Raw genomic sequence first — 22,960 nt, forward strand, 5'->3', positions numbered from 1 at the left:
GACCTTGGGTTGTGTTCCACCTCTCCCTCTTCTCACCCCCGCCGCTAGGCGGCTGCACCGTCGCACACTTAAAACATGCATGGTGTAACATGTCTTATGACGTCATAATCCTTTGTAGTAATTCTGGAATTCAAAGAGAGGGTTCCCCCCATGCATTTGAAGGTGATGACGTGTTTTTTTTTTTTATTTTTTTTTATTTTGCTGCGGGATGGCAACACATGTATATGTTAAAAAGAATTTTAAATGAGAAGACTATTTTAAACATGTTATTTTTAGGCAATAAATTAATTAGTGCTATTTTGAATTGTTGTTTTTACTTTAAAGTATTCATGAAGAAATCAATGGTATTATTTGAACATAATTAAAGTATTCATGACCAATATTTTTAACCAATGGTATTTTTTAAAGTATTCATGAGCAAATCAAAGGTATTAAAGTATTCATGAACAATATTTTTAACCAATGGTATTTTTTTAAGTACTCATAACCAATATTTTTAACCGTTGGTATTTTTTAAAGTATTCATGAGCAAATCAAAAGTATTAAAGTATTCATGAACAATATTTATAACCAATGGTATTTTGTCAGTTGAAAGTGATTTTCAATATAATTTTTAATGAAGACACAGAATTAAAATGAACGAAGTCTTTTATTGAACACTGTTAATAAAATTATTTACAATTATTCTGATAAAATCTTTACACACCGCTCTCTCTTCAATATGCACAATGGAAACTAATAATAAAAATGAGCACGTGCTTGGTCTAACAACATGGATCTCAGTTCAGATAACATTGAATTTACAGCATTGAATATTTGATAAGAATCGAATTGTGAGAAGAGTCCTTTATCTTTCTTTTCCCCGTCAAATTCACGAACAACATCATAAGGATATACAAAGTCTTTAAATACAGTCCTTTTTATAAACGTGAAACTATAATATCACCCATAAGTTTGAAGATAGCTGCTTCCTCCTGTAAAAACTGCAGTCGTTTTTGTTTTTCGCTCAGCAAACAGCAAGTCACCCACACACAGAACACGCGCAATTTACAGACATATTACATCCGGCTCAATATGGCCTAAGTTACTGATGCGCCTGAAAAACTCATCTACAACTAACCAACCAATGCGCGTACTGGCAGTAGGGAGACAAAAGTTGACGATAAACAGGTAATAGTTGGGCGTTGGTAGTGCAATGCCGACTCAGTGTATATTCAGAAACATAAAATAGCAGACCGGGCGGGTAAAATGCCTGCCTGGCAACCCAAAGGTCGCGGGTTCGAATCGCGCCTCGGGCTTGGATCAGAGTAGAAAATGCAAAAACCTTGGGAGGTGCAATATGGCCACAGAAGCAGATGCGCTAACCAAAAAAAATAAATAAATAAAATAGCAGACACTAATTTATGATAGTAGGAAAAATTTCGAAAAATAAGAAACTCTCATAAGTTGTGGCTGGGTCCAAGATATTTAGTTAAATTTTATTTGTAAAGCTATTTTTATTGCGTTCAAATAAAATTAATTGCTGCACGTTATAAGGAAACTAAAAGGAAGCTATCCAATAGTATGTTTTCATTCACGCACAACGAAAGTTTTAATGGATATCATCATAAAATGAGAATCACGTGCCGTATGACGTGATGGTGTTTTCAGAAAAGCAGATAGGTTTATTAAAGACGAACGAAAACTATTTTAGCACAGAAGAAGCTCTGAAAATCCAGAAATTTTAAAGGTTCAGTTGGCTAACCTCAGTAAAACACTTCGGAATATAATCGGGGACTCGCAACCAAAGGTACGTTTAAGAAAGTACGAATAAATATTGAATATTGCTGGAGGAATTGGTAGACTGTACCCTCTTTTCCATGGAACAGTATGTTATTTTTTAAATAGGAACAGAGAAAATTCTTTGCAGGGGTGGATAGGATGTTGGTACTCTGCTCCATAATGGGTGGGTGTCCACTTCTGCCTTAGCAACAGCTAAGGCTTCTTGCCAACTGCTTTGGCAAGAAGTCTTTGTTGTTTTTCTTAGATTTGAACCTGCAATAACACCTTCTTCCAGCTTGGTTTTGCTGGTTAATATGAGTAACTTCTGTTAAGCTCTCCTCTCTGACTGCTGGTAGATGACTGTTCATTGAACTCTTTGCCTTTTGGAGAAAACCTGCGATGATCAAACTCTAGGATGTGATGCTTGTGCTCATCTGTGGACAGTGTCTCTTCATAGGTTTCTACTGTAGCCTACTTGCCAGGTTGGTGTTTTGTAGCTGAGGGGATGACCATTGCACAGTATAGGTGATTTTTAATGTGAATGTGAAATTTGTATTTTAAATAATTGTATACTGTACTATATTATTTCTATATTAGTAAAATAATAAGAGGAGTATACCTCAATATAGTGCGTAGAACCCTTCCGTATGATACCCTCCAGAAATTAAAACGGAAAAAACGAAAAAATCGGCAAACTTACCGGTACATTAGAGTAAAAAATAAATAATTAAATAATCAATTTAACACAATACAAATCAATTTAAAACAATTAAAAATAAAATTAACGCAATTAAAAGAATCAAACGAAAATATTCAAAACGATTTTCCTTCCTCATATCTACACTAATCTACACTAAGGTACTCGGCCCAAAGTTACCATATTTCTTTCCTAAAATATTGCCTTCAAAACAACATCGTTCCGAAGTTTGCCAGGGTAAATTTAAATCAAAAAATATCAGGCATAAAACAACTAACACTGGCGATCTCGCGTAATATCGTCAAGCTTGCCTTAAAATCTCGTTATTCGAATAAACAAAAATACCTTTCTCAGGTTAGGAAGCTTCGCGATAAATTAAAAAATTATCTACATCCGAACGATTGGTCTATATTGAAGACCTCCATAGATTTGCGACGGAAAGCACAGGCCTCAGAAATAAAAAACAGACACGTTAATAAGTTGCAAACATTATCGGATAGGTCAAGACACGTTCATGCGAATTCTAACACATTGTCGCGGGATTGCGACCAAGTTCATACGAGTTGGGTGACATCCCCCCCACAGACACACAACGTGTTACCACAGAATATGTCAGCTAGTTCACGAACACCCCCTCACCAATTATCCAACGAACCGACATATCAACAGGTTACAAACCTTTCACACTATCACAGGACCAGATTTCGCTTTTATCCAAAGGACTAAATTATAATTTACCACCTCGAAAACTGCCTAAAAAACAATGCGTAATTGATATTGAATTTGGACTTCGTAGTGTTCCACAAAAAGATGTATTTATTCAACAAGTTAACCAAGTAGTGAATAACATAAAAGAAACGCGACTTCCTAAATTGAATACACATGACAGTTCAGCTTTACGAGAGCTTCGGGGAAATAAGGACATTATTATACAGAGGGCAGATAAAGGAGATACAGTGGTAATACTAGATAAACTTGATTATATTAATAAGTTAGATTCTGTTATGTCAGATACCTCCACATATCGTGAAGTAGACCCGGCACTGTTTACCAATTTGGTCAATCGATACAATAAAACGTTAACCACGTATCGAAAAAACGACTACATTACCATGGTTCAGTTAAAGGAATTGAAGTCCAGAACATACAATATTCCTGCACTTTTCGGTCAAGTAAAATTACACAAGACTGGGTTTCCTATTCGACCTATTGTTTCCTACAGGAACTCCGCATTTTCATCCTTAGCCACACATGTGTATAACATTATAAAACCCTTTAGACAGGTAATACAATTTGAGATTAAGAACTACGATACATTATTTAATACGCTGAAAGACTGTAGACTCGGCGACAATGACAATTTATTCTCACTAGATGTTACCTCATTATATACGAATGTAAACGTTGAATACACATTAGATATTATTTGGGATATGTTAAATAAAAACTCGACACCGATTAATTATACGAAGCTACCTATTAAGGAAATTTTTCACTTAATTAAACTGTTAGTTGAGGCTAACTACATCACCTTTCGAAACAAGGTGTACAAACAAATTTTTGGATTACCAATGGGTTTGAGCCTGAGTGGCTTAATGTCAGAGATCTATCTCTCAACGATTGAGCAGATACATTTGACACCTTTTCGAACCCGCATCACATACTATGGGAGGTATTTAGATGATGTTCTAGTTATTACCGATAGTAATACTATCCAAGACATTTTACATTCGTTTAATAATATTCATTCTAGACTCAAATTTACATTGGAAAGGGAGGATACGGATACTAAGTCATTAAACTTTCTAAATTTCACGCTTACCCGGGACTCGAATAGAATACAATTTAGCATCTATCGAAAACCTACAAACACCGGTATGCTTCTACATTATAATAGCTATCACCCGTTCACCTACAAAAGATCGATTATCTTTAATCTTATTGTCTAATAAGTAAGGAAGGAAAGTTAGTAAGGAAGGAAAATCGTTTTGAATATTTTCGTTTGATTCTTTTAATTGCGTTAATTTTATTTTTAATTGTTTTAAATTGATTTGTATTGTGTTAAATTGATTATTTAATTATTTATTTTTTACTCTAATGTACCGGTAAGTTTGCCGATTTTTTCGGTTTTTCCGTTTTAATTGCTGGAGGGTATCATACGGAAGGGTTCTACGCACTATATTGAGGTATACTCCTCTTATTATTTTACTAATATTATTATCAACGTAGAACATATTGAGTAGCACAGCTCTGATTCATACTATCTAATTATTTCTATATGTATGGCGGATTTGCCAGATTTTTTTGGCTAGGGGCCGCTTTACTCAATAAATGAAAAATGAATGTGCTACGTTCAAGATCACGTGCAACTACTTTCTTTCTGTTCCCTCAAAAAATTGACTCCAAGAACTCAGAGGTAAAGGTAGATCTTATGTTCAAAGACAAATACTGTTGTTTGCATCTCTGCCTAAGTTGCTAATCCACGTCACCACCAGGACAGCTGAAATATATGAGGTCCACTGGAACAACACAAGTTTGGACAAATCTAGTTATTACCTTGCTGTAGCCGTAACCAACCAGTTCCTGTGGAGCAGACCAAAGGGCTGCGAAGAATTTGTTTCTTGCTTCCTTGAAGTGCTCCAGAAAAGAGAGGAGAAAACCTAGACTCCTGTAGGAATTGACAAGTTTGATTTGATGCCCGTTTATAGAGAAGCGCATTGGATTTATTCTTCTCCTCTTTGTAAAAGTCATCCAGGCAGATTTTTCGGCGTTTACCTCGAGTCCGAGGTATTGAAGAAAGGTGTTTATCTCAGAGATGTGTTTGAGAGCGCTTGGTCTGGTTGAACTGAAACAATGTAAAGCATCAGATCGTCGGCGTACGATATAATGTTTTGGAAATTTCCCAGCAGAGGTTTCAGAGCAGCTGCAAACAGTGCTGCTGACAAAATGCCACCCTGTGGAACCCTTATGAACACAGTAAAGTATCGTTAGAGACCATTGCGTTCTACAAGAAGCCGTCTTTCCTGCAAACTTTTATTGAGTATAGTGAGGAGGTTATCAGAGTTCCTGAAGTAGTTCTGCAGGATGTTAAGTAAAGATATGATGCAAAATCCTATCATATGCAGATTTAAATTCATCACGAAAAATTATGTCGAGCTGTGTTCGAGAATTCAAAGCTTCCTGAATGAAAGCTTCCTAAGAGTAGATCTCCCAGGGACCACGGAGTGAAGTGGCAAGGTCTCTGATGAAAACAGTGTTCTTTTCGAAAACTTTAAGGGGTGAACAGCCCATTGAGATTGAACGAAATTTCTTCACAGTTTTTGGCCTCAAATTCTTTGAAATGTTTGATGAAGTAACGTGTCTCCAAATCTGGGGCACCAACGAGTTCGCAAAATTGCATTAAAGATGTGTAAAAGAACATCCACAATGAAGACACAGGATATTTTAATAATAAACAAGGGAAATCCATCGGGCCAAACGGTAGTCTTGTTTTGCAACTCGTTTATTACTTTCATCAGATTCTCCTTCGTGATGTTAAGTGTAGACAGGGTAGTCAAATCACGTAATGAGATAAGAATATTCGCTTCTTTCTTTCTTTACATGACACTCACCAAAAGTATTGTCTACCCACTCAATGAAAACGCTGTCATCCATCTGAATATTTTTATAATGCTTTACAAACCGCCACTTTGAGCATACTAACCTCTTAGCTCTGTATCTATCGTTGGCGTGTCGTTTTTTTTCTTCAGAAAAAATGCACATTTTTTTTTAAAGCTAATGAAATCGCTTGTGGTTCCAGTACTCTTCCAATTCCTGAAGGCACGTTGCTTTTCCAGAAAAGCGGGCTTTAGGTCTCTTGAGAATCATGGTTTTGTCCATTTAGAGATATTGACGGTTTTTGAAGCTCCTTATATTTTCATTGCCATCAGGAGGGAAGCAAGACAATTCTTCGAGGGTGGAAAGTGCTTCCCAGTCGGTTGCGGTGAGAAAACTCATTATGACATCTGGTTTGATGAAATTAACTGAGAAAATTGTTTTGGTTAGGACTTCATCATCCTTAGGACGCATCGAGGGGAACGTAAAAGAAAAGGTGAGTGGCTTGTGGTCTGAATTAAAAGTGAAGATCGGTATCGTGGGCCTCAAATCTGCAATGCGATGAAATACTAGGTCTAATTACTGGTTGCCCCTTGTAGGTCGTGATTCAAGGAAATCCAGCTTTAAATTTTCGATGGAGGTAATGAAGTCTCGTCTAACTTCAGAGTGTCTAGGGTTGGGCATATTGAAGTCCTCTGTAAGAAAGGCGGGTTTATCAGAGGTGAGGTGGGTCACGAGCCATGACTGCAATTCATCCCTAGAGTCGTCTGTATGATCATATGGGAGATAAATTAAACAAATTTGGATCTGATGATTTCCACATGTAACATTGGCACACAAAGCTTCAAAGCGATCAGAACTGTTGTTCCTCAGGCAGGAAAGAGAAAAATTACGATGATAATAACCATAATGCCCCCCCCCCTTCTTCCATACGATCATTAGTAGCTGCATGATAATGTTAGTTTCTGAACAACGTGTCGAGCTATTTATTGAAAGACATCCAGATTTCTGTAAGGCAAATAATCACAAATTCCAGGAGGAACAAGAATTATTGTAGCAGTGGAGCTTATTGCAGATGCTCCTGACGTTTTGAGCAAAAGTGGAGCAGAGGCTGTCGGTTCCAACGTCTTTTGATCCCTTTAGTTGCTAGCGACGCTTTCTGGGGACGAAGTCTCCAGAGAATTTTACCGGAATCCCCTGACACTTTATGCATCCCTAACAGATCCGTTAGTTGGGATGCGCGCGGTTTTGGTAACAAACTAATCGAATCGGTAGGAAATTTATTAATGGTTAGCAGAGGAAAGAATCTTGCTTTTGGCTCATGCCCTTCAGCAGGACTTTTTGGGCTTACACGTCTTACTCATTAGTTTAGTACAATTTGCTGTCCGTTTAGTGGCGGTATTATCCCGCGGTGCCGTTTTATTTTTATGACAGGAATTGTTTTCTTCAGTTCAATAGGATTGCATCTGTCTCCAGGTGGATCGGAATAACTGTCCTTAAGCGCGCTTACAATGGGATTGTCCAACGTGCTTTTCGCTGCATTCCTCATAATGAGTCTGTCTTCTCAACCTTAAACCCATGTAGGATATTAAGTACTGTAGCTTCTAATATTATAAAAAAATTTCCTCCTTCATACGCTTGCAGATAAAAGATTTGCCACACCTAAAAATCTTCTGATATTTCTGGTCGGACATACTTGTATAGCACGAAGTATTTGATCTTCAGCATATGTACAAATCTCCCTCTACCAATGTTTATTCGTAATTATTCGCAACATACACAACATACATTCCCACATCTGGCAGAAAAACAAGTAAACAGGACGTTTCAAAGTTTTTTAAATTTGTTTCCTCACATTCGCTCCCTCTTTCATACAAACCAAATCCTGAATATGGCTTTTTTATTATTACTACAGAACACGGCCTTTTTTTATTATTATTATTTCCAACCCTAGAGGCTTATTCTTCAAATAAGCCTCTAGGGTTGGAATAGATCTGTCTCATAATAACTGCAATGAAAGACACTAACCGTCTATGACTGAAACTTAATTAATATAATAATAAAGTAAGATAGGAAAAAATTTGCTGTAAAAATAAAAATTATATACACTGACTGTAAAGTTAAAAGCGATAAAATGATAGATAAAATATATATTTCCTGTCTCCACTACGCACGTGTGGAGAATAATATCCACCCGTTAACACGTGCTGTAAGCGTTGATCCTGATGATGTCATTTAAGTATGTGCCATAACGGCGGTTTAGTGTTTTTGTTCATGATGGAGGCAGTCGCCTTTGAAAGCTACTGTTGTTTTTATCTATGATTTTATCGTTTTTAACTTTACAGTCGGTGTATTTTATTTTTACAACAAGTTTTATCCTGGCTTATTTGATTATTTTAATAAAGTTTCAGTCATAGACGGTTGGTGTGTTCAATTGTTGTTATTATGGGTCATACTATACTTACAAGGCTTGTCCTGCAGATATACGTTATTTTTTTTACGTATAATTATGAGCGCACAATATCACACTTATGAGACAGTCAACTTGTTCGCATTTACAAAACGTATTTTATCTCACTCATTACAGCGCTCAGAATTTGAACGACATACATATTCTTTTTTATTTATTATTTTTTTTCTATTCAGGTCAAGTTAACATTCCACATTCACTCAGGAGTTTCAGCTAGGAAGCCCAGACGCCCTACACGCCCAGCAGCCAGCACTAACACCCACTCGCACCCAAAGACTAGATTATTCAGTCATACTTGTGCACGCATGGCCCACAATTAGTCTCCCGCCCAGAAACCCAAGGATCTGAGCGAAGGTGGCAGGGTGGAGCGAACTTTATGCCCCAAACACACGCACCTACCTTCAAACCCCGGAGGAGGAGCACACCCAATTATTCTGCAAAAAAAAAGGATATAATACATGTATTACAAGCACACGTACAGAATTATTCGCTTTTCACATACTCTCACAAACGTTACAGAGCCCCCCCCCCCAGAAGCCAAGTTCGGTAGGTCAAGGCCGGGAATTAAAGGGGCTGGTCCCTGGGGATAACAGGGGTTACACAGGTTATCAAATACGAAGAATAAGGAGTGTCTGTCATGATTACTCTAGAGTTTGGTGGTCACGTGGATTTTGCTTTTGCTGCTATGGAGCTAGATTTGGTTGAATAGAGACTTCTGAAGGCGGCTTCTAATATTATTTCCCCTAGTTTCAAATACTATTTTTATATATTTTGTAAATTCTTTATAATATTTATAATTCTTTGTAATCTCTGTGATGAGTAGATGTTCCTGATTACGTGGAATTGGGCTTAACTGAGATCAGCACACTTCTCTGATTATCATAAATTGGGCACTGGTACACAGAAAGGACCCAATTCATGGGATACCTGGTTCCTGGGCAACGCGACGCTGTCATCCCTCTGGCTAGTGGACGAACCCACCGCTTGGCAGGTATATAGGTACGCAGCATCACTACATTCACGTAGACGGTAATTCGATATCAGTATGGATAAACGTAGTGAGTTAACAGACTTTGAAAGAGGGATGATAGTAGGTGCCCGACGCATGGTTCACTCTATCGCGGAGGTGGTACAGAAATTGCGCATTCCCGATCGACAGTATCAAGAGTGTATCGGAAGAAAGGTGGTGGGTGAACCTGGCATTCGACGGTCGACGACTGTATCGCATTGCTTCAGCCAACGACACCGGCACAAATAACCGCCGACTTCAGCGAGGGAGGTGCCAGAAACGTTTCCACCAAGATCATTAGGCGATAGGCGTTTCCGTAGCCATGTGGGAAGGAGCAGCAGTGCGTAGCACATGCTTCTTGATTAGACCGGGGTTCGAGCCCGTCACCACCAAATACGGAAGATGCGGAAAGGTCAGGGAATGACCACCGCATATCCGGGAGCAATATGGCCTTAGTTGCTAATGCTCCTAAAAACCAAATAACAACAACAACAACATTAGGCGATCGTTAGCCCCAATACGTTATGGGAGCCGCCGAACCACCAGAGTCCCGTTGCTAACATCAGGACACAGGACGGACTCTACGCCTCTACTGAGCGAAAGAACATTGGCACTGCACCTTGGATGATTGGAGATGAGTCCCGTTTCCAGTTATTTCGAGCGGACGGGAGGGTGCACTATCTGGCAGAAACCGCACGAAGCTATGCGCCCATCATTCATCGAGTAACTGTTCAGGCAGTTGGACGATCGGTAATGGTCTGAGGCGTGCTCAACTGGCACACGTTGGGACCACTGCTACGTCTAGACGCATCTCTGAATGGTCCAAGTTACGTGTCCATCCTTACAGACCATCTGCATCCCTTCATGGTCATCATGCACCCACAGGGTAATGGACTCTTCCAGCAGGAAAGTGAGTCTTTGCACAGAGCCGTGGTGACTAGAAAATGGTTCGAAGAGCATTCCGCAGATTTTAACACCATGGAATGGCCTCTATTCTACAATTGTCTTTCCTCAATTTGAATTTATGTCCCCTCAAGTGCGGAATCTGAGCAAGAGAAAGAATCCCGTCAGCATTGCGCTTGATCAAACCACTCAAGGCCTTATACACTTCAATCAGATCACGTCGCAGGTGCCTAGTCTCCAGACGCTGCAATTTGCAGAACTTAAGCCTACCTTTGTAACAGCAGCCCTTTGTTCCACTCACTATTCTCGTTGCCCTTCTCTGTACTCGTTCTAATAACTCAACATCTTTCCCAAAAAGGGCCTCCAGACCTGTATGCCGTTCTCAAGGTGTGGCCTAACCATTGCCTTATACAAGGGGATAATCACCTCCTTATCCCTGCTAGAAAAATTCCTATATATCATTGTCAAGACTTCATGAGCTACTCTTGCAGCCTGTCTGCACTGTCAAAAAACTTCATATCTGACTTCACAATTACCCCTGGGTGTTTTTCATTCTCCACTACCCTGAGTGTATACCACACAGTTACACAGCTGGTACGTTACTCTGTGGTTGGGGTTACTGCTACCCATATGCAGTACAGTACTTTGCATTTGTCAAGGTTAAACTTCGGTTGCCACTTCTCAGCCCATCTGCACAAATTTCTATCTCCTGTTGCAGTCGCGTACCATACTGTAATTAACAACATGAACTGTCATTAACTATAGCAAGTATTTTTTAAAACTGCATAAAATTTATACGTCCCATAATAAAATTATGACTTCAACAGTTGTTGGCATATCATTATAATAAAAAAAAAGCATAGGAATTCATTAACAAGTTGCAAATTCTGTTTCGATAACTCTACTCTCTTATTTTTATTTTTCCTGAAGAAAACTTTTCTGGACATCAAAGTACAAAATTTAGAGCCAAAAGTTCTAAGTCAAAATTCAAAGAGTTAAACTTTTTGAAAGAAAAAGAAAAAGAGTCAAAGGAAAAAAATATCACAAAAATGCTTGTGGATATTTTCAAATTCTTTCTCAAATTTTTTGATTATTTGTCTTGTTCCTATAACTTCATCTTGCGGTTTTTAAAATTTTTTTGGCTATAATAGCGAAATTAATTTAAGATTAATCTCCTCAGTTGGACATCTAGTCCTTTGGGTCCTATTGGGGAACTCTTATCCATACATAGCAGCCAAGTTCTCCATACATAGTGCGAATCGGCAAAGCACATTTCTTTCAGGAAGTGATTGGGGGTTTCGCACTTCTTTAAAAAAAAAACTAGATCACACAGTGATTTTAATTTATTCGTTCATATTTCACCTGTGTAAACAAAAATTCATAATTAAAAATTAACAACAGACCGTCGTAAACATTTAAGAATAAAAATTAACTTATTATGGTGAATTTAGTTCTTAGAACTTTTCGATCAACCCCTTATATCAATCGATATGATATTTCCTATTTCTTCCAGATAAAATAAACCACTATGCCCGTACTTCTAAATTTCAAGGTCAACTCCCAAAACGAACGAAATATTCCTATTCGAAAAGTGCAGAAATGTGAGATATTATGGTTTCCAAACGTTGTAGCCTTCTTTTTGCTTCACTTGAGTCTGGTCTACGCTGTGTATTTATCGTTTAAAAGTGCAAAGTGGCAAACAACAGTTTTCTGTAAGTATATCTTATTTTTGTTTTAAAGTTTTCTAGTATATCTTATTTTTGTTTTAAAGTTTTCTAGTATTCTTTTTACTTCTCTTTTCAGGCAGTTTTGTCTGAGACAATTCTCGCATTATTGCTCTCATTATCCCTGTGAATTTCCGTCTCTGTGCTGGGAATCTCGAACTTAATCCTCCTGCACGTCTTTGCATATTACTTCCTAACACCTGTTGTTGTTAGGAAGTAATGATGTCGCTAAGGAATAACCTGTTATTCCTTAGTGACATCGGTAGGACGTTTCGAAATACTACCAGTTTCAAATATACTTTTTTTGATAACTTGGATAAAATAAGCTAATTTTTAGTAAAAATTTAAACATCTAAACAGTTGTTAAATTTAAAAAATCTTAAATATTTATTGATATTTATAAGAGCTTGACTAAACACAATTTATGCATATCCAATATCGAATATCAGAAATTCAACATAAGGATATCTATTTATATACAGTATAAACCGATTATAAATATGATTCATTGTTTCAGTCATGTAATATTGGAAATTACTAATTCGATACACACTTTTGTCTTAGCATTTTTTTACGGCTCTTTGGGATTACTCGGTTTAACAGCAGGTGCTCATCGTCTGTGGGCTCATCGATCATACAAAGCTAAACTTCCTCTTAGAGTGCTGTTGATGCTTCTTGACACCACCACTGGCCAGGTAAGGATTTTACTCTCAATATTTGGTAGTGTTTTCTGATTTTCGTAATGACAACCGTATTTTGATCGCACTATTTGAAAAAGACCTGGGATCGAACCTGACCTCCATAACAGATTAAGGGTTTGCCATGATGAAACACACTTATTTGGTCTTGTATGAGTGTTTCAAGTTTTTTTTTCCTTTAACGGAAGCTGGATTTTTCATTCCATTTCGCAAATAAGGAAACCGCCAGAACACGTGTGCTGTTTTCAGACAAGATATACTGACGACTCTATAAACAATACAGTGAAAATATGTCATGGCACGGTTCTCTTGAAATAAGCAGCAGACAAGGTGGGGAGAAGAACATGTAATCGGGAGTATGACCATGAAAACCATACTATCTATTCTCTAAAATTTTTGTTACAATCAGCAAAATATTTAAATACGGTTATTTCTAATCTATCTTTCATCATTCTTTTCATAAAAGTGTACTGGTATCGAAAAGAATAGTAATTAAATAATACCCGCGCAATAATGCGTTATCCTATCAAAACTTTAGAACACCTTCCCATTTGGAAAATATGCGTTTTAGTGAAAAAAAAATAATAATAATGAGGTGTGTATCCAATCTTTGGCCCTGGTGATAGATCTATATATCATGGAATACTGTTGACCGTTGTTTATTGGGTTTCCAGGATTTTTGTCCATGCCGTCTTGACGCAAGTTCATCTGAAAGAGAGCAGAGTATTGGCAGCGATTCAATTCGCTGTTTCGACGTCGGCAGCTCAGAGGACAGACACATCGAAACCGGTAGAAGAAATCACTAGAATGATAACAAAAAATCTGGTAGAAGAACTCACTAGAATGATAACAAAAAATCCGGTAGAAGAACTCACTAGAATGATAACAAAAAATCCGGTAGAAGAACTCACGGGAATGATAACAAAAAACTGGTAGAAGAACTTAGGAGAATGATAAGGATCTAATTGATAGCAACACCTCTTTAGCCCATTATCGTGCAGCCAATTCTTCACTCTTCTACCTGGTAGAAGAGTGAAACAACTGGTAGAAGAATTAATGTGAGGATCGTCTATTCAAAGGCAAATACAAACTCACTGTAGTACCACGCAAATCCAAGCTATTTATTTCCCGGCTCAGTCCACATACAAAGGTGGAAGTTTTACATGAATTCATCAGAAACGAAATCGGAGTGGTAGCTGTAGTTCGTGCACTTAGAACTAAACATCCATCCTACGCTTCTTTTCTGGTGACCTGCAATACATTGGACGAAAGTAAACTAGTGAATTCTCTGTATTGGTCTCCAGGATTAATAATGAGACCATTTAAAATCTACAACAAGAGTAGGAATAATGTGGAGAAGAATGATAGTTAGCAATCACGGTGCACAAACAACTCTTGTCCTCTTCTTTTCCAAGCCTCTACTGTTTCTGTCCATACAAGGGAGAGCCGATGATGTCTGTCGGCAGTCTCTTCACATATATTATCAGAACTGTGGGAGTTTAGTGAATAAAATTGACAAATTTAGAATCTCGCTTTGCTCCCTAGAGTTTGATGTATATATCTTCACAGAAACATGGCTACACGATGGAATTCTGGATTCGGAAGTGGCATCAGTGGGCTATACTGTCCTCAGAAGAGACAGGGGATCTAGGGAAGGTGGTGTCGCGATTATTATCTCAAACCAATTTGCAGTTACAATGCACAGGACTTTCCACAACATTGAAGGAATCTTTTGTCAGCTGAAGGTTCATAACAAAACTGTTCTCATTGCAGCTATCTACTTTTCGCCCCCGGTCGATCTTCTTCTTATGGAGAGGCTGTCGCAAGCACTCTGTGAGTTTGAAACGTTTTTTCACCAGTCGGATGAGGTGTACTTGTTTGGAGATTTCAATACTCAACACTCTCCACTAGGCATTGAAGAGACAACCGCTACAACTAAGCTGTTATATGATATTATGTCTGAACTGGGTCTCAAGCAGTATAATGGTACTTGTACTGGAGGCAAGGCGATGCTGGATCTCAATTTTGCATCCAAGCTGATCCTTATTTTAGAAGCAGTTTCATTTCTGCCGTCTGATCACAAGGCTTTAAGCTGTCAAATAAACATATCACAGAAGAGTAGATACATTACTCCTGTCCCAGCCAAGCTGAACTTTAAATGGCAATTATTAGGGCGTGAACTCGATTGCATTGATTGTTTCTCCTTCCCACGGATTAATGATCTTGACACAGTCACCTGTCATCTTATTTGCACAATCTCCTCTATCATTCAAGAGTTCGTACCTCTTAGTAAAAATTACAAGAACAGATTCCCTCATTGGATCACAACAGACATAATTGCGATTATACGAGCCAAAGAACAGTGCAGAAAACACTTTAGGACGACACATGATGAAGCATATATGACTTTGTTCAAGGAACATAGAAGCAAAATTAAAAGGATGATCAGAAAGCAGTACGCTCGTTATATTCAATCAATTCAACGCAGTTTCACAGTAAATGGAGACCTGAAGCCATTTTGGAACATGCTTAAGAATTCTAATAACTGCTGAACAGGAACCAGAATCATTGATTCCGATGGCAAGCCTATAACCTGTGACAAAACTAAAGCAGATCTTTTTTGCGACCTTTTTCTCCTCCTTTTCCGAGAAAACTGTAGCTACTGCTGCTTCAACTTATCAATTTCAAGTCATTAAGGATGATACACTGAATAATCTCTCGGTGGAAACAGACGATATCATTCAAGCGCTTCGGAAACTAACAAAATATTTTTCAGCAGGCCCAAATAAGATTCCACTTATCTTGTGGAAGAAATGCTTTCCACAACTTAAATATATAATATTGCATATACTCAATCTTTCCGTTAAGACTGGTATCTACTCCACTCCAAAACTGTTAATGTTATTCCCATCCCAAAGAGAAGTGCAAACCACTCACTAGAGAATTACCGTCCCATCTGCCTTATGAACTCACTGGCAAAAATTCTGGATACTGTCATTCACCACCGATTAATAGAATATTTTCATCACTTCATCTGCGACTGCCAACATGGCTTTACTAGGGGCCGATCAACTACCACTAATCTTCTCACTATCTGGCAACAGGTCCTAGACACCGTCGATCGCGGAGGACAGGTTGATGTGATCTACACAGACCTTACTAAGGCTTTCGACAGTGTCTCGCACAATCAACTTGCTCAAAAACTAAGCCGCTATGGAATATTTGATCCTTTACTGTCCTGGTTGATGAGTTATATTTCATATTGAAAACATAGGGTGATCATCAGACAGGAAGTTTCAAGGGAATTTTTTCCATCGAAAGGAGTACCACAGGGATCATTTCTTGGACCTCTTTTATTCACCATCTTTATCAACGAAGGTGAATAAAAGAGGTGGTATTAAGGTGAGAGAGGTGGTATTAAGATACTAATGTTGCCGATGATGTGAAACTATATTCACGTATCAGCAGTCAAGATGATGCAGTTAACCTTCAGGCCGCTCTCAACTCTTTTGCTGATTGGTTTGCTTTGAATAGTTTGGAGGTTAATACTAGGGAAATGCAGCTTTATTTCCTTTGCAGCTTCCAGTTAAACTAAGGCTTTAGTTAATGAATATTACATCAAGGAGATGCCAATTTCCAGAGTTGACGAAGTTAAAGATCTGGGAGTTACTTTTACCGCTACATGTGGGTTTGATAAACATGTTAGGAATATATTAAACCAAGCGAACAAACAAATTGGTTTCATTAAACGGCAGACGTACAGATTTCAAGATCCTCAGTTCTCTGTGCTCCTATTCAAGACAACTGTACTCTCTATACTGGAGTTTGCCTCTCCTATATGGAACCCACACTATGCATACTTGATACAGCAAATAGAATAGCTCCAGATGAAATTTATCCACTATCTTTCCAGACGTAACCCCATGTTTTACCATAGAACCTTCTATCGGAATCTCTGTTCCTACTTCAAGCTTCAATCTCTGGAAACTCGGCGAACTGTTCTTGATTTAAAACTGTTGTAACATATAGTCGTTGGTTCAACCTACCTGCCGGATCTTCTGTGCCATATTGATCTTTACGCTCCAGCGGTGCCTACTAGACAGAAGACTACATTCCACATCGGTAATTCTAGATTAGAGATATCCAGGAACTCCTTCTTCAAAAAGAACATTGGCACTTATGAACATGCTTGACTTGGATATGGCTGTGAACAAAAAACAGTTTCACAGAACTGTTTGTAGTAAGTTGACTGATTGACGGATGAGTTCTGGGTTAAAGATGCTCTCATTAATTCGTGTGTGTGTGTGTGTGTGTGATGATGTCTCCTGAAGCAATCTGTTTTCGGCGAGTTTTCATGGCGCTGGACTTGACGTCATGAATATCTTTTTTATTTTCGTGAATTGGACTTTTCCCGTTTGAATTAACTTTCATTGTGGCGGAGATGGGAGAAATCCCAGGTGCCGTCTGACACGAACATACCTGTACAAAGTGTATTAGTCTACTATTTATTTTTATGTTTTGTACAACCTTTGCTCTGTTATACACTTTAACTGGGCGAATGCCTGTTGTGTATATTGTATGTTAAAAATAAAAATAAAATATTATTGCAGTCTGGACCCTAGAGTGGTCAGATCATTTGTTTGGACTTGATTTTCCTAAAACTAAATTTTTATATCGTTTCGTTGTATTATTATTATTTCGTATGGCAAAATGAGGATACATTTGTAACAGACAATGTCAAAAAATATAAATAAATTACAATAAGCCTAAAAATAATATTTACAGACAAAATTATAGATAACATTTGATGAATTAAAATGTAATGTCCAGTTTATTCAGCCACTTAATAAGCATCGTCAGGAACACTATGTAGATCTTGGATGGGACCTTCAAATCTCCTCTTTGGACACTCCGAGACGACATGCTGGATGGTCTGAGGCACGGTGTCACAGTCACAGAATGGGTTTTCAGTTTTTCCCCACTTGTGCAGCCAAAACTTGCATCTTCCGTGACTTGTTCGGATTGTATTCAAGGATGTCCATTCCTTTCTTGGTAAATTGAAACCTGGTACAGCTCTGCATGGATCACTGACTAAGCCCAGATGGTCGGGATTTGAAATAGTCCAATCTTCACGCCAGGTCTGGTCAGCATTAAAATATGACTTAATAAGTTTCTCGCCTAGCTTCCATGGGGGGGGGGTTTCCTGGATTTCGATCTCTCCGGCTTCTGGGGTTTGCAATCCTGATGTATGGGCAATTGAGGATTTCTTTGACATTTTTGCCATTCTTTCAGCAAAGCTCTTTCTCTTCTTATATGAGGGAGATGGATGTTAGATAACACTGGTAGCCATTTTAAAGGTGTCGGTTTAATGGTGCCTGATATTGTCTTCATTGTGTCATTCAGTTGGGTACCAACTTTTACAGAGTGTGCACTATTAAGAAATACGGGGCAACAGTATTCTGCAACTGAGTAGACTAGGACAAGGGCTGATGTTCGTAGCACCGTTGCGTTTGCTCCCCAGCCTGTTCCACTGAGTTTGTGCAAGATGTTATTCCTAGTTTTTATCTTTGCTGCAATATTACAAAGGTGTTGTTTATACGTCAGTGTTCAGTCCATTATAATTCCCAGATATTTTGGACAAGGGTTGTGTTTCAGTCGTTGACCTTTATATTCCACTTGAGGCATATAATTAGCCCTTTGATTATCCAGATGAAAGCAGCTAACTTCGGTTTTATTTAAATTAGGTTTAAGTCGCCATGTATGAAAATATTTATTCAGGTTATGAAGATCCTTTGTGAGTACAATTTCGGCTGCATTGAAGTCAGTAGACTGAGCAGTCAGGGCTATGCCATCTGCGTACATGAATTTCCTAGAAGCAGTTGCTGGAAGAGCTGCCGTATAGATATTAAATAATAATGGGGCTAGAACTGATCCCTGTGGTAAACCATCGTTTAATATATAGGGCTTGCTCATTCTGCCGTTTAAATGTACTTCAAATACTCTGTTGCATAACATATTGTTAAGTAGGATCGCGAGGGTCTTACAAGGAACAATCTTCAAAAATTTCAGAATCATTCCTTGTCGTCATACTGTGTCATAAGCTGATGTCAAGTCCGCAAAGACTGCAATGGTCTTCTTCTTATCTTGGAATCCGTTCTCGATGTGGCTGGTAAGTGCCAGTACCTGATCACAGCAACTTCGGCCTGGTCGGAATCCGGCTTGTTCAATTGGTATGTGTTGGAGGGTTGTGGTTGAAATTGTATTGTAAACCATTCTCTCAATTAATTTATAACATATATTTAAAAGTGCAATTGGGCGATACTCTTCAGGGCAAGGTCCACTTTTCTCAGGCTTTAGGATGGCAACTATTTTGGTTCTCTTAAACAAAAACGGGAACCTACCATTCCGCAAGATGTCATTAAAAAATTTAACTAGCCAGTCCAGAGCTCTTGGACCACAATGTTTCAGGAACTCTGGATATATTCCGTCCACTCCGGCTGCTTTGCCTGGTTTTATTTCCTTCAGAGCTGTTGATATCTCTGCGATTGTAAATTCTCCTGAGAATTGGAAGGTTGGTTCAGCCAAGGATAGTCTAGTTCTTAATTCCTTCTTAAGTTTTTTGACTTCATCTTTGTTAGTATCGGTTGGTCTCTTGGAAATGTTGACAATTCTCTTGGCTACTTTTCCTGGGGATACTTCTGAGCTCTTATTAATATGTTTGGGAATACTACTTCCGAGTTTCCTCAGAAGTGTCCATGCTTTTCTGCTTGAGTGTTGGAAATTCAGACCTGCTGTCATTATGTTCCATTTCTCTTTCTTAGCAGAGTCTAAGCACTGCAATATTTCATCAGCAATTTCTGTTCTATTGCTAAGTTGGTATTCTTCATATAGCTCATCACATCTTCTGTTCCAACCAGGAATGTATTCTTTCCTATATCCTCTGGGAATATGCTTCTTTGCTATGAAGCATATTAAACCAACAAATCGCTTATAATTATAGAATTTTGATGGGATCCATTGAATATTGTAATCCACCTCATTAGTGAAGGCTCCCCAGTGAGCTTTTCCAACGAGGTACAGGCTTTGATCTTACTTTTGAAACGTCGGTACCAATTTTTACAAGAATTGGTCTATGCTGACTACGAGGAAAATTATTCAAAACTTTTCTGCTACACTGCAAAGGTCTTCCACGCTCGTCTCTTGAAACAAAACAGAGGTCTGGGTTGATATCTTTGTTCCATCTGCCTGAATGAAAGGAACCTTTCTCTTTTGCGTCATACATTAAGAACACGTCCTCGGCTTCAGACCAGATCATCACACCAAGGCCATCTCTGTTAGTGTCAGCATAGCCCCAAATAGTACTCCTACTTTGAAATCTCCCATAATAACTGATGGATGATGCACGTTCTGGATGGCTTCTTTACACCAAGGTCGAGATGGTGGTTTATAAATATTTACTATTTCCAGACCCATCACCCCAACCCTGGTAGTGTAAATATCATTAGAACTTATGTCCAAAATTTCTATTTGGTCGATGTTATTTTGGATATGCGTAGTGGTACCATAGCTTTTATGGAAAATAGCCGCGACAAGGCTGTATCCTGGTAATTTACATTTAGAGTAAAGTTGGTTTTGATCTTCACAATGTTTCTTGTAGCAGCACAACATCTACATGGTAATCTTTAAGCACTTTTAAAAGGTAGTCACTTTTTGATCGGCTTATACCCTAGATATTAAGTTGAAGAATATTCAGAGAGTGTCCTATATTCTTTGTTGTTGTTTGGTTCTGAAAGGAGCCATTTAGATCAGGATAATGTTCCATGTTCTAAGTATTGATATAATGTAACCTCTAATTGCTGGTATATCGAAAAGAAGAGCTCTAGGTCCAGCAGCCAACACCATTGCACACTTAGCACCACCCAGGAGACACGTGTGGGCAATTTAAGGTTATACCTACGGACGTGTAGCAACGTTTGTTCTCCAACGTTTGTTTCGTTGTATGAGATGAGCTTTATTGTTCTGGAATATTCATGGCCCATTTCCACAAAACTAATAGAGTGTGAGCGCCATAGACATTGATAGTTTTTCGCACAGCAAATGAAAATCAGAGTCCGAAACAAGGAGAATCTTTACACCATGACACCACCTCTTCCGAATTTCACTACGGGTGCAATGCACTAAGAAAGCTCACCGAAAGTATTCTCCACACATATTTATTGACATTGAAGATTACTACTTAGACGGTTATCGATAGGATTTTCAAATGGGAGATGGAATGGTGTTGACACTATCAAGAAATGACGCAGAAAACCTCAAAAGTTGACGGAATGCGACAGGAAAGCCTTTCAAGGAATCGTTCGGAATGCAGATCGATGTTGTCGTAGCATCAACAGTCCTGCAATGAGACGATTAGGACATATACCAGTACAGTGCGCAAAACATTGCATAACATGGTTGGTCACATGCAGGTGTCCACACGCCACTAATCACCCAGACTAATTCCAGATTCCTGCTAGGTTGGGCTAAGAGCCGCGGTTCTTCTACCGTAGACCAGTGGAGAGCTGTGCGTTTGAGTGACAGTCACGGTACCTGATTTACCAGTGATGTTCACGCCTAGACGTGGAATATGGCAGGATAAAACTACCTGCTGAGATGTAATGTCTCAACAATAAATTTTGACGGAGACAGCGTGATGCTCTGTGGCTGTTTTTCATGGTTTGGCGTAGGAAAATTGGTTGTTTTGGACAAAACCATGAATGCTGAGATCGTAACTAGATGTCCTAACAGTGACTAATAGCAGCATGCAGATAATGCGTTACTTACGTTGTAATAGCACGTCTGTAACTACGTTGTAACAGACAGAGAACGGTAATCAATCGGCATTGCTCTTCATAGATTAATCTTATTAGTGGATTCCCCCATGGTTCAGTGTTAGGCTTATTGTTGTTTTATATATTTATCAATGATATTGATGAAGGCACAGAAGGCTAAATGTCCAAATTTCCAAATGATACAAAGGTTGGCAGAGTGGTTAGGTTGGAATGCTATTGCAACAGGATCTAGAAAATTAGATAGATGGGCCAAGAAAAGGCAACTGAAGTTTAATATTGAGAAATGCAAAGTACTGCATATGGTTAGCAGTAACCCAAAGTAACATGTGGTACTACATTTAGACTAGTTGAAAACAAAAAAAAGACCTGGGGATAATTATGCAGTCGGATATAAAGTTCTCTGAGCAATACAAACAAGCTTCCAGGACAGTTCATCGGCTTTTGTCAGTGATGTAAAGGAATATTACTTGCAGGGATGAAGAAGAGTTTATCCCATTGTACAATACTCCATATAGTAAAAACTGTTAAATAACTATACGGTACGTTTAGCTAAAAATGTTTTTATTTTTTTTAAATGTGGGTTTTAACAAGCAATAATTATTTAATTGAATTAACAAAATGTTCAATTAACAATTTATTGTAACCGCAGCTGATTTCAATAATATTTCTGAATAGTTTCCATATTACTTTTGAATAATCTAAAAAACTATTATTAAAAATTCTCATTCATTATAACGTACTATTTCCCTATTTTATATTTTTATCACAATATGAAGAGTTCACTTTGTATGTACAATTTAATAAATACAGCCACGTTTTGCCCCCATATATGTGTATATTACATTCACTGTTCACTAGTATGATATTTATCACTGGAGCAGAGACCATAGAGGACACCATAAATTCTCAGACACAGATGCTGATCCTCATAATATAAATAGGGGCTTCTTTTTCGCCCATATTGGATGGCTGATGATGAGGAAACATCCAGATGTCAAAAGGAAAGGAAGTACAGTGGATATGAGCGACATTTTGGCAGATCCGGTTATTAGATTTCAAAGAAGGTATGAGTTTTTCTTATAAATACCATATTTAATGAATCTTGAATTGAATTACTCTTAATAGTCCAATATGAATTAGATAATTTGGTATTTGAATGTTTAAAAAGTTAGAAATTTAGAATATTGACCAAGAAAAACACTGACCAATAAAACAATAACTTCTTTGCAAACTGAAAGGAGAGCAATTGAGCAGTTGAATTTTTTCTCATTTG

General features: G+C 38.2%; 1 protein-coding gene across 2 annotated transcripts in view; it reads left to right on the forward strand.

The window, feature by feature from the left end:
- The first annotated feature begins 1,705 nt into the window (after nt 1-1,705).
- The window catches only part of LOC150088129 (stearoyl-CoA desaturase-like), a 28,724-nt gene continuing 7,469 nt past the window's right edge, over nt 1,706-22,960 (forward strand). Inside the window, exons 1-4 of one of the 2 annotated variants that reach the window (XM_090370581.1) lie at nt 1,706-1,789; nt 11,948-12,146; nt 12,723-12,853; nt 22,546-22,751. In XM_090370581.1, coding sequence (XP_090226707.1) covers nt 11,963-12,146; nt 12,723-12,853; nt 22,546-22,751 — 521 coding nt within the window. In that variant the 5' untranslated portion in view covers nt 1,706-1,789; nt 11,948-11,962. Of the gene's footprint in view, nt 1,790-2,045; nt 2,287-11,947; nt 12,147-12,722; nt 12,854-22,545; nt 22,752-22,960 lie in introns of those variants that run through there. The other variant, XM_090370582.1, reaches the window with a different exon arrangement.

Source organism: Mastigoproctus giganteus, chromosome 3 (genome assembly GCF_048544385.1).
Source record: "Mastigoproctus giganteus isolate SK-2022 chromosome 3, ASM4854438v1, whole genome shotgun sequence".
NCBI lineage: Eukaryota > Metazoa > Arthropoda > Arachnida > Uropygi > Thelyphonidae > Mastigoproctus > Mastigoproctus giganteus.